The sequence below is a fragment of the Aspergillus novofumigatus genome (assembly GCF_002847465.1).
Source record: "Aspergillus novofumigatus IBT 16806 chromosome Unknown P174scaffold_2, whole genome shotgun sequence".
In the NCBI taxonomy this organism is placed as follows: domain Eukaryota; kingdom Fungi; phylum Ascomycota; class Eurotiomycetes; order Eurotiales; family Aspergillaceae; genus Aspergillus; species Aspergillus novofumigatus.
In genome coordinates this window covers 3,388,872-3,401,158 of record NW_020194275.1, presented here as the reverse complement: position 1 = coordinate 3,401,158, position 12,287 = coordinate 3,388,872, and the positions used below count along the sequence as shown (strand labels likewise).

The window sequence follows — 12,287 nt, the reverse complement described above, 5'->3', positions numbered from 1 at the left end:
AGCAAAATTTGATGACGGAAGCAAGAACTCTACTTTGACTTCACTCTGTATATTCGATTCAGTGTCGAGTTCAATGGCTGTCAAATCTTAGTCACAAATTTTTGACAATTGTTCATTGCCTGTCAAAATGGTGGAGTTGACAAACAGATGAAATACGAGATAAAAAATAAAAAAAAAAACTTCATTGTGGCGGGGATAGACTACTGTGGAGCTTTATCCTAGGTAGTAGCTTCCCCTCCATCCCGCACCTATCGCAAGCTCCCCGACGACCATGATGATTGGAACATGAATAGTTCTTCGTCCATACAGGGCTGACAGCGTATCCATTGTGGATCATCTATCCCCTAACGATTGGAAAGATGGTGAAAAAAGGGCCAGCTGACAATGCACTAAATGGCTCCCATTGTGTTCTGGAACCTGGAAGATCTTAGCACACCTATCGTGAAGATATCTCGCCTTGAGTCAGCTGGTCGTCATCGGAACTCATTTTCCAAACATGATTATAAATGTTGGTGCGGCACCTCATGGGCTTCTAAGAATCTTCTTTTTCACGCTCTTTTCCGCAGGAATCGTTCGACTTCTCCAGCTACATTCAGATATCTCTTTCCTGATATAGCTGGATTAGGATAACACACTCTCGCCATGTCTACCTCAGCCTTTGGGGCCGTGGTGCGGTTTGAGAGCGCCTCGCCAATTGCTAACCCTGCGGCCGTGGTGCGAAAAGATAGGCAGGGTATCGCTCGCACTCCCTCCGAATATGAGCTAGATCATATGCGCGAAAGTGGCCAGTCTCATGCATCTGGGCCAAGCACCGGAGTACATATGCCTATCACGCCCGTCACTCCCAGCGAGTTGGAAAGCCTTCCGGGCTCACCTGCAGAAGACGGTCCCGTCGATGCTATCGATGCTATCGATCCACTGCCGAATCCCACCTCATCTGCGACAACAAGATGGCGACTATTGAGTGCTTGTATGATGAATGTGGCCAATGGCTTGAATGACAGCGGCCCGGGTGCTCTGATTCCGTACATTGAGAAAGACTACAATATCGGTTACGCAGTCGTGTCTCTGATTTTTGTGACTAACGCGCTGGGGTTCATACTTGCTGCGCCAGTCACACAATTCTTTGAGGCAAAACTCGGGCGCTCGAAATCTTACGCCTTATCAATGAGTTTGTTGGTTGCGGGATATGTGATCATTCTCTTCAAACCGCCATTTCCAGCCGTTGTGGCCAGTTTCTTTCTGCTGGGATTCGGAATCGCACTGAATTTGGCCTTGAACAATGTTTTCTGTGCGAACCTAGCGAACAGTACGACTTCTCTCGGCGCCATGCATGGCAGCTACGGCATTGGGGGGATCATGGGACCGCTAATAGCGACGGCTATGGTATCCGACGGTGTCCAGTGGTCCGTCTACTACTCCATCAACCTCGCACTAGCAGTGTTCAACCTAGCGTTTGCAATGTGGACCTTCCGCGGGTATGAAAAAGAGCTGCCGATTCAACTTCTCACCGCGCTTCAGCAGACGGCTTCACAGCAGGAGCATGGTCACAATGTGGCCAGCAAAAAGCAACTCTTGAAGCAAGCAGTTAAGAACAAAACGACGTTTCTCGGGGCTCTTTTCATCTTTGCATACCAGGGTGCAGAGGTTTCTATCTCAGGCTGGGTTGTCTCGTTCTTGATCAGCTATCGTAAAGGAGATCCCTCCCATGTCGGCTATGTCAGCGCCGGTTTTTGGGCGGGCATTACCCTTGGACGCTTTGTGCTCTCGCATCCGGCGCATATGGCTGGAGAAAAGCTTGCGGTTATTTTGCTGGTTGTGGGATCTGCTGCTTTCCAGCTTATGACATGGCTTATTCCAAATGTCATCGGGGACGCGGTTTCTGTGGCTATTGTGGGATTGCTGCTAGGCCCCGTCTACCCCTGTGCTACGGCAGTCTTCAGCAAGTTGCTTCCCAGGAATATTCAGATTTCTAGCTTGAGCTTTATCAGTGCTATGGGAAGTAGCGGTGGTGCCGTTGCGCCGTTCTTCACGGGCTTGTTAGCGCAGAGTGTGGGAACATATGTTCTTCACCCAATCTGCATTGGGCTATATGGTGTGATGCTTGTGGGTTGGGCCTTGATGCCTAAGGTCTCGAAGAGATCCGAATAAACTTGCTTGGATCGCCAAACTAATGAGGGAATGTGTTATGCTGAGTTTTATGGTGTTACTGGAGGGCCGGTACTCCACGCGAATTCTACGTCTAATGATGCATGGAGACTCTTTCGCAGCTGCGCGTCCGAATTCTCAGCCTCCAAAACGCCAGTGGATAGTACTTCCGGTGATTAGTTTTCAGCATATTCAGTCTTTCTCTGACTCTAACTCAGAGTGAGATATGAACCAGGACCGCCCAAGCAACATTCCATTGCTGGGAAGGAGCAGTATTCCTTTCTGACCGTGACGTACAAGAGGCAAACATGATCTTATCCGAAGAGCCTCTCATCGCCTTTGCTTGTTGTGTCAGCTTCCCGCTGCAGACTCGATCATTCTGTTTGCCTACCTGTCTTCTCCTCCCTTGTTCTGGGTGACATTCCTCGCTTCTCTTGATCTGGCCCAGGAATGTACCTCAAGAACTCGTGCGCCGCTCATCCCGGGGTGAGCTATTAAGTCCACAGGAGATCATGTGTGACGAAGCATGCACAGATGGCTTAAACTTAGTTTACTGCAAGATACAGGCCGCACAGAGGAGCCACATGACTGTTGGGGACATGCTTGAAGGTCTACGGATGATTACGGGCAAGTCAGGTCACCACAAGATATCTGGCTGGATGGTGCTTTGGGGATATTTTACAGTGAACAGATTAGATCCCTTGGAAATAAATATCTCGTACGTATCTTAGATTCGACGCCCGTCGATAAGTCGCCAGATATGTTCGTACGTAGATTCGGAGACTTCCATATCAAGCCGTTCGTGCCCCGGCATCAGCCAAGCTATCTAGGCACCGCCCATGATATTGATCCTGAAATCGTTTCTACCTTCTCAAGGACCCTTCGAGAATCTCACTTTATATGCTACAACCAGATCAGCCTGTCATCTCCTCCCTTTGCCGCCTCCTCACAATAGTATAATCCAACTGATTGTTGCCCCCGTGTCGAAATTGAGACTTATTTCAATCCCTTACGGTCTCATCGCAGCTGCCAGCCCGATCCCAGCAGAGAAACATCAATTATTCACGTATATAGGTGCTCAGGTAGGGAGCCTCAACAGTTCGCTACCCAACCAGAATACTAGGAATATTATTCCCCATTATTATTTTGCTGGCGGGCGGTCAAGCCAGAACTTCCCACGAATCCGAGTCTGGCCAGGACTCAAAGCACAGCCCAGTTCATCGGCCTAAAGAGGGCGAAAAACCCCATCTCAAGAAAATCAATCTTGCTTTCCCCTGGCTGTCGATCCAGGAGCCGGGCTGTTTCACGTCATCATCTTCTGATCTTTCTTCTGGTTGATTGGAGAAGAAGAAAGATAGTGATTTTGTCATCGAGCTGAGCATTGGTTCACGTTTCCCGATTGGCATATCTTTGTGAGTACTGTTAGTCCGCCCTCGTTACGATCGACTGCCCCCACCTCCTTTGCAACTGTCAACAAGAACCCCGCGACGGTTCTATCACCCTCCCACACTCCCCATCCATATATCCTCACCTCTTCCATTCGATCGTTTCCCCGGTTTCATACTAATTTTCCATCGTGTGACTAGGTTCGAAGTCTCTTGAGAAAACACGACTTTCTCGTCTTCGGACCACCTTGCCACCATGGACGGGGACGACCTTATTGCCTCGGTCTACCGCAAGATCGAGCGGGAGAAGGCTCTTATCACTGCCGCGTCGAACATGCGGCAGTCGACGGATAACCCGCTCGTGCAGCAGAGAGTCGATGCGAATATTCGCGATGGTCGGAAAAACATCGCCTACCTCGAAGAGAAGATGCGGGAGCTGCAGCTCCGACAGATGAAGCAGGAAGGGGCTTCCCCCACAGACAAACGTCTTCCTCCGAACCCTGATGGATCGGGCCCAGTTCCTCCTCCGAAAGATTACGCATCAGGCTATCCGGGTCACGAGAGGGAGTATGGGGATGCTTCTTCGGCTTATCCGCATGGAGGGGCAGGGACCATGCCGTCCGGGGCGCCCTTTGCGGATCCTCGTCCTTTTGCTCCCGTTCCAAAGGCCCGGCCGAATTATACTAAACTTGGTAGGTTTCTACTGCTGGTTTGATGTGCGGAGCGATGTTGTTGCTTGTTTGAGATGTTTTCGCGGGGTCGCGTGAGATCGTCTACTGACTTTGGACCATTTGCGTATAGATCTGATCAAGTACGACACTCCTTATCTTGGACCGAAGATTCAGCTCATGTTATCTCAACTGGAATTTAAATTGAGCGTTGAGAAGCAGTACAAGGCCGGTATCGAGAAGATGGTCCGCCTATATCAAGATGAGGGCGATAGGAAGAGCAGACAGGACGCAGAGGGGAGGCGGATCGAGAGTAATCAGAAAATTCAGCTGCTCAAGCAGGCTCTCAAACGATATGAGGACCTTCATGTGGATATTGAATCCGCCGAAGCACCTGACGGTATGTTGCGAGCCACTGCTTGTTACCTTGTCTTCGCAATCTGCAGTTACTGACTTGATTTGAACAGACGAAAGCTTGAGCACACCAAACCTGCGCAAGCCGTTGACCGGTCTATTAACATTGCGTATTCATGCTGTAAAGGATGTCGATCATGCTGCCAGCTCAAGGTTCTCCAGAGGTCCCGAGACTTTTGTCGTTGTCAAAGTAGAGGACGCCATCAAAGCGAGAACGAAAGCTACCAGAACTGACAAATGGCAAGATGAGGCGTTTAACATTGAAATTGACAAAGCGAATGAAATTGAACTTACCGTATACGACAAGTCCGGCGATCGGCCCACCCCTATTGGCATGCTCTGGGTCCGCATAACTGACATCGCCGAAGAAATGCGCCGCAAGAAGATCGAGTCGGAGTTTAACGCATCGGGCTGGGTCTCTGCAGACAAGATGGAGCACGGGGGCGCACATGGCAGGCAAGACGCTGGCGGAGCGCCGGGCTCGTCCAATCGACCACCCTCTGGGGGTCATCCTGGCGGTCCAGGTCAAGGATATGCGGGTGGTGCTCCCGGCGGCCCTCCTGCAGGCCCGGTCCTGATCGACAGTTGGTTCGCGTTGGAGCCAGTTGGTCGTATCCACCTGACACTGAGCTTCGGTGAGTACCTGTATACCACATTTTGCACTACGTCAGCGCACTGACATATTTCTATAGCCAAGCAATTGAAGGATCGCCGCCCCTTCGATATCGGTCTCAACCGTCAAGGTGCCGTCCGACAGAAGAAGGAGGAGGTTCACGAGAAGCAGGGTCACAAGTTTGTCACCCAGCAATTCTACAACATCATGCGCTGTGCACTTTGTGGTGATTTCTTGAAATATGCTGCCGGCATGCAGTGTGCCGACTGTAAATATACCTGTCACCGAAAGTGCTATCCAAAGGTCGTCACCAAGTGTATCAGCAAGGCCAACTATGAAACGGATCCCGACGAGGAGAAGATCAACCACCGTATTCCGCATCGTTTCGAGGGATTCTCCAACATCTCGGCCAATTGGTGTTGTCACTGCGGATACCTGCTTCCTTTCGGACGAAAGAGCGCTAAGCGCTGTACAGGTATGACTTCCTTATGGCTCTAGGACATTTTTCAATACCGGATCTGACCTATATTTGCGATTCTCTTGCAGAATGTGGTCTTACTTGCCATGCTCAATGTACCCATCTTGTTCCTGACTTCTGTGGCATGTCCATGGAAGCAGCCAACCAGATCTTGGAAACTCTCATTCGAGCGAAGAACCATAATAAATCAGCATCTGTCAGTTCCGGTCTGAGTGGACGTACCCTTCGACCAGGCGGTCCGCCCCAGGTCCCTCAAGATAATGCTGCCCTCGCCTATCCTCAAAAGCCAGTTGAGGGTGCCTACGGTGCCCCTCAGAGACAGCCATCGGCCGAGGCTATCAGCGCCGCAAGCAACACTTATATTCCTCCACAGTCACCCACAGCGGCTCAGCGTCAGCACCTACCTCCGCGAACTTCTTCCTCGCAAAGCCCGCAGCCGCAGCCGCCGCCGCCGCCGCCGCAGCCACAGGTCTGCGTACGCCCCAGCAAGTTTCAGGTACGGTCGATCACTTTCCCTTGCACCACTCGGTGCGCAATATGTGCCCTTGCTTACCCTACCTCTAGATCCTAACCGTCCAGTGCAACCACCGCCGTCCTCGCACGCCCACTATGACCCTGCCGCGTATGCATCCTACCAGCAAGCCATCCCTCCTCAAGCGATGCAAAAGATGGGTGCGCCCTATGCCATGCCTCAACAGCAGCAGCAACAGCAGCAGCAAGCTGTTGCGCCAATGCAGCAACAAGTCGCCGTAAAAGAGGAAATTCCTCCTCAGCAACCGAAAGTTAGAATTGGATTGGATCATTTCAATTTCCTAGCCGTTCTCGGTAAGGGTAACTTCGGAAAGGTCATGCTAGCAGAGACAAAGAGCACCAAGAAGCTTTATGCCATCAAGGTGCTGAAGAAGGAGTTCATCATCGAAAATGATGAAGTGGAGAGCACTAAATCCGAAAAGCGTGTCTTTCTGATCGCCAACAAGGAACGCCATCCATTCCTTCTCAACCTTCACGCCTGTTTCCAGACAGAAACTCGTGTGTACTTTGTTATGGAATACATCAGCGGTGGTGATCTGATGCTTCATATTCAACGCGGTCAGTTTGGGCTGAAAAGAGCACAGTAAGTTGAGCACATAGAAGCGCACATATCCGGAAGTATCAGGAAAACTAACCGCGCACTTCACAGGTTTTATGCTGCCGAAGTTCTGCTGGCTCTCAAATACTTCCATGAAAACGGTGTTATTTACCGTGACTTGAAGCTGGACAATATCCTCCTGACTTTAGATGGACACATCAAGATTGCCGATTACGGTCTCTGCAAGGAGAATATGTGGTATGGAAGCACGACGAGCACATTCTGTGGAACTCCCGAGTTCATGGCACCTGAGGTAAGGATCTTCGCTTTTTCAAGTCTCTGCATCATCAACTAACGCTTTTACAGATTCTGCTGGACAAAAAGTATGGCCGAGCGGTCGACTGGTGGGCATTTGGTGTCCTGATTTATCAAATGCTCCTGCAACAGTCGCCTTTCCGTGGTGAAGACGAAGATGAAATCTACGATGCAATTCTTGCCGATGAACCTCTCTATCCAATCCACATGCCTCGGGACTCAGTCTCTATTCTACAGAAATTGCTCACCCGTGAACCTGAGCTGAGATTGGGATCTGGGCCCACAGACGCTCAAGAAGTCATGTCCCATGCCTTCTTCAGGAACATCAACTGGGACGATATCTACCACAAGCGTGTTCCTCCGCCTTTCATGCCGACGATCAGCAGCCCCACTGATACAAGCAACTTTGATCAGGAGTTCACGAGTGTGACCCCGGTTCTCACACCCGTGCAGTCAGGTAAGATATCACCCGTAGGTATTGGCTGTTTCAAGGCTAACGATGCCATTTCTAGTCCTCTCCCAAGCTATGCAGGAGGAGTTCCGCGGCTTCTCGTACACTGCGGACTTCGCTTAAGTTACTCGGTGTGGATTGAGAAATATCGCGACATCGCCTTCGTTGCTCATTCGTCCAACCAGATCTTTGGAACCCTTTGCTTTTTGACTTCTTGACCAACCGCTGGTCGCCATGAGCACTTTGTTTTTGCATTGGAGATTTTCCTTAACATACCCATGAGAGTTTTCAGAGCTGGTGTGCGCACTTTTACGGCCTTGATGAGCGCGGATCGAATATACGGCTTGGTCCCGGGGTCTCTGTCTTCCTCATTCGTTTTAAAAAATATTTAGGGCTAATCGCTTTAATCCTCAAGAATTCTAGTTTACCATTTCTGAGATGTGACTATGCAATGCTCTCCGTTCGACGATTGTCGCTCATCACTAGTTTCTGATTTGAGCGAGGTACCGACGCTTCCGTAGACGACGGTTGAGAGGCAAGCCAAAGCAGGGTTTGCGTGGAGGTCCATTGGCATTCACCGCGCTTCAGGTCTTCCAGGAAGTGTTGTCTCCAGGGATATGGAAGCGTATGCATAAATCTATCAGCTTATACTTCCTTTGTTTCATCTCGTAGGGAGCTTCGCGTTTCAAGTCTCTTTGTGTTGCTCAATGCGCACAGCCATATTCCATGCGAACATCGATATTGGCCTGGATGCAACACATCCACTAAATTGCAAAGATGATCACTGGTAGAGTTTGACTCGGAGACTCGCTTCTTTCTCTTTGTCTTTTAGACTCATCTTTGACATTGGCGTCCTCGATGTTCTTTGCCTCTGTCAACGCACCTTCTCGAATCCAACAAAGAAAGGCACCCGCGGACACTAAAGATAGAATTATCTGCTAATTTCTTTTTTTCATCCTACCGTGGCACTGCAGAGTGCACTCGTCCTTTCAGACGGTAATAATTCTAGTGTCTTGTGCCCTCGAGTCACTCTTCCCCGGCAAAGGACCTGTATCTCTCCGACTATTCAGAGTCTTCCCTATCCTCTTGTAAAGCACTTGAGACTATCAGTGATTTTGCTGCGAATAGAACTTTGATCCTCAGCAGATAAGCCATTACGAATACGGAGCTGAGTCTACTGCACCTTGGAGTGAAACGAATGTGAGCTACACCCTACTAGCAGTGGACACAACGACAGGAGCTACAGTTACTAAACAGGCAAAGCTAGCCGCAAAGATGTCAGAATACGCCGCAATGCCGAGAATTCGAAAGAAACGAGTTACAAACCCGAAAGACGTTGATGATGAAGAGAGTCTTAACGACGGCTTGATGAGTCCGTCTGACATGACAAGCACCGGAGACACTACAAGCGGCAGAGCGAACAAGAGCCGCGATCTGGACCCTTTGTATGATCCGAATCAAGATGACGAGGATGAAGATGAAGACGATCAGCTCTCCCCAAGGATTCCCAAAGATGGTCGGAGGAAACGACCTCTCGACCCAACGTATATTCCCGGCAAGGATGACGGTGGTGAAGATGATGACGATGAACGACTTCCAACGGGCTTACAGCGAAAGAAGAGAAGGACTTTGGACCCTACCTTCGTTCCTGACAAAGACGACGAAGGCCAGGACATATTTCTGGATTCATCAAAGAGGGGCAAGGGCAGGGCTACAGACAGAGGAACCTCGAAAAGGAAAGCGACCGCTGACATTGGAGCTGGGAATCTACCTACTCCTAGCAAAGACACACCTTCTCGACCCGCGAAAATGATGAAGACTGAACTGACACCACCTCCAAGAGTCCCAGTTTCTCCGGCTCTCACGGATCCTCAGCCTGATAGCTCTGACGGAGAAGGGGTCACCAAGAATCCGTGGGAGCTTGTAAACGCCAGAGCACAGCCGAGCCACCCCTTAGTGGTGAAAGCGATGAAGGTCCTCAACAAGATTGCGGATGATAGAAACAGAGCCTTCTTCGCACTTGTCAAAGCTCATCAACGCTCTCGAAAAGGTTATCCGGCTCAGTTGGCAGATAATACAAATGACGAGACTCACACCCAGGGCAAGGTAGACTCGTCAAGGAAAAGAAGCAAAAGCTGTGACTTCGTTGTGGGGCATTCAGACTCTGGTGCGCAAGTAGATGATACTCCATCGATTCAGGAAGATGAGCCAGACAATTCTGTACCAGATCTGTCCCTGGAAAGAGCGAAGCGCTGGGCAAACGCGGTCAATGTGCCCAAGGGTCTCTGGAACGAAGTAGAAAAACAACTTTTCTATCGAATCGCCATGAGGGGTTTTGAACCTTTGCTTCCCAAGCAATGGCATTACGACTTCTCCACACTCCCGAATCCCCTCTTCGCTGTTTCTGGCGAGAAAGCGACGCCGTTGATCAATGCAATCAGAGGCTCAGAGTTCTATGGTAAGTCGAGGCTCAGCCATGCAATTTGCTTTTGATGGTCCGCTGAATATGTTGCAGCAATCAGGTCACTTTCCGTTCTATTCTCTCTCGGCGGTTATGTGAGAGACTGCAATCTGGTGCATCGTCGACCTGAGCCCATCATAAAACGGGCAATTAGCAAGTACATTCGCTGGGCTGTGTATGATGCAGGTCTACATGTCAGCTCAGATGAAATACCCTTGTATGCAATAGGCGCCAGAAAGAGAGGAGAAAGTACCGTCAACGCTGTGGTGAAAGTGAACCGACGTCTACAAAAGCTGGCGGATCGATTTCGAAGTGCCTATGGCCTTGCATCCACTACGAAAGAGCTTGTGGCGACTGCCAATAGAGCAAAAGCAAAAGCAACGACTATGCCCCCTCTTCTTACTGGTTTTGTTATCAGCGGTCCAGTGGTCGCCATCTTAACCCTGAACAGCGACCCTTCCGCCGCAAAGGGTCAACGGGGAAGTGAAGACAGCCACTTCATTTGCCAACTTGATCTCAGTGAACAGGGTCAAGATGTGTGGAACTCCCTTGCAGTGGCAATATCTGTCATGCATATCCGCAACACCATGATGGAGCTTGCCGAGCATGATTTGGCAGGCTTGTGCAGATTCAATGCAGATGCACATGTGGTAGTGGACCAAGATCTGTGAGCATCAAACTTTGAGACATATCGTTACACCAATTATTCAGAATCAGTTCGACTCTGGGGCTTCCTTTCTCTTACCAGCGTTTACCAAATTCAGTGGTTTGCTTTTATGCCTGGAGGGGGTTAGTGAAATATATGTAACTTGATACAGCCATATGCCAGTTAACAAACTACTAGAGACCTTCATTCTAACAGGATTTGCCCTGCCATGTTTTCTTTTCCGTCGCGAACGCCAGCTTTACCATTGATATACTGGTGAAAGCTTGTTAGTTGAACAGAAGACATCCAGCATGCTCTATAAGGGCACCAAGATGGTCCTAAGGACGATATGAATTATTTTGGCTCTGTGAGTTAAGGATAATACTAGACTATTATTTAATAAGGACGAAAGGTGGCTACTAAGTTTGTACTACGACTATAAGTAACTTCATGGTGTAGGAGGTGGTGCTTATGACAAGGCCAGCTTACCCCCTTCCTGTAAGGTCAGCTTACACCCCTCCCATACAATCATTCTACATACTGTTGAGCTCTCTGTTACACACCACCATTTCTGACTTTTCGACGTCCTCCATCTATTGATACCCCAAAATGGAAAAGAAGACATGGGTAATGCTTGGTAAGGGACCTAAGCGCTCATGGACCACTTGGCTTTGAGTAGAAACTCATCGCAAATGGCAGAGAACAACCCCGATGTAATGAACCAATTGGCAACGAAGTTGGGTCTATCATCTGAGCTCCAATTCTACGACGTCTATTCCCTGGATGAGCCCGAACAACTCGCACATATCCCCCGGCCTGCCCTGGCTCTGCTGGCTATCATTCCACTTACACCAGCTTGGGATCGAAGTCGCGAGGCCGAAGACACTAACAAAGAACCCTACACTGGGTCGGGCCCTGACGAGCCGGTCATCTGGTTCAAGCAGACCATCGGCCACGCCTGCGGCTCGATCGGTCTGCTCCATAGCTTGATCAACGGTCCGGCCGTCGACTTTATCAAGCCTGATTCCGATCTCGCGGCGATACGAAGCCTCGCCATACCGCTTGATATGACCAAACGCGCCGAGTTGCTGTACAACAGCGAGCCATTCGAACTTGCTCACAAGTCGGTCGAGCAGGCCGGAGACAGCTATGCGGATCCGACGAGTGAGCGTAATGGTGGGCATTTTGTGAGTTTCGTCAAGAGCGGTGGGAAGCTCTGGGAGCTCGAAGGGTCGAGGAAGGGTCCTCTGGAGAGAGGAAGTCTTGCTGATGACGAGGATGTTCTCAGTCCGCGAGCGCTTGACATGGGCATCAAGAGGATCATCAAGTTGAACGCGGATGCCTCAGGAGGAGAGAGTCTTCTTTTTAGCTGCATTGCTTTGGCTCGCAGGCCTTAGGCTCTAACTAGGAATTGGCACACTGTGACAGCTGCTGTCTGCAAGTCACATGGCTGAGTCATAGCATATATAATCTACTCCTTAATAGTAGTGCCAACCAAACTTAGCAAACCGTCAGAGATTCTCATTCGAACAGCATTTGCTCTGCCATATTGCCTTTTCTGTTGGGATCAAATCGTGCTGTATCAGTCCCAAAGCGACCATGCGCAGTATATATCACGTGACCCTGACCAATGTCTCCC

General features: G+C 49.9%; 4 protein-coding genes across 4 annotated transcripts; all 4 read left to right on the top strand.

Moving 5' to 3' along the window:
• Positions 1-642: 642 nt before the first annotated feature.
• P174DRAFT_365324 (putative MFS efflux transporter) lies at positions 643-2,151 on the top strand (the record flags this gene model as incomplete). Its single annotated transcript, XM_024822049.1, has 1 exon — positions 643-2,151. The coding sequence occupies one exon, from the start codon at positions 643-645 to the stop codon at positions 2,149-2,151; it is 1,509 nt and encodes a 502-aa protein (XP_024686076.1).
• A 1,289-nt stretch (positions 2,152-3,440) lies between these two features.
• pkcA (protein kinase c) lies at positions 3,441-8,069 on the top strand. Its single transcript, XM_024826750.1, has 9 exons — positions 3,441-4,225; positions 4,335-4,601; positions 4,669-5,250; positions 5,308-5,703; positions 5,775-6,078; positions 6,143-6,820; positions 6,887-7,088; positions 7,142-7,547; positions 7,603-8,069. The coding sequence occupies exons 1-9, from the start codon at positions 3,790-3,792 to the stop codon at positions 7,662-7,664; spliced, it is 3,333 nt and encodes a 1,110-aa protein (XP_024686075.1). The 5' UTR covers positions 3,441-3,789; the 3' UTR covers positions 7,665-8,069.
• A 747-nt stretch (positions 8,070-8,816) lies between these two features.
• P174DRAFT_402688 (uncharacterized protein) lies at positions 8,817-10,701 on the top strand (the record flags this gene model as incomplete). Its single annotated transcript, XM_024823962.1, has 2 exons — positions 8,817-9,999; positions 10,057-10,701. The coding sequence occupies 2 exons, from the start codon at positions 8,817-8,819 to the stop codon at positions 10,671-10,673; spliced, it is 1,800 nt and encodes a 599-aa protein (XP_024686074.1). The 3' UTR covers positions 10,674-10,701.
• A 475-nt stretch (positions 10,702-11,176) lies between these two features.
• P174DRAFT_502042 (ubiquitin carboxyl-terminal hydrolase) lies at positions 11,177-12,157 on the top strand. The gene is made up of 2 exons (XM_024831066.1): positions 11,177-11,285; positions 11,348-12,157. The coding sequence occupies exons 1-2, from the start codon at positions 11,258-11,260 to the stop codon at positions 12,043-12,045; spliced, it is 726 nt and encodes a 241-aa protein (XP_024686073.1). The 5' UTR covers positions 11,177-11,257; the 3' UTR covers positions 12,046-12,157.
• Positions 12,158-12,287: the final 130 nt, after the last annotated feature.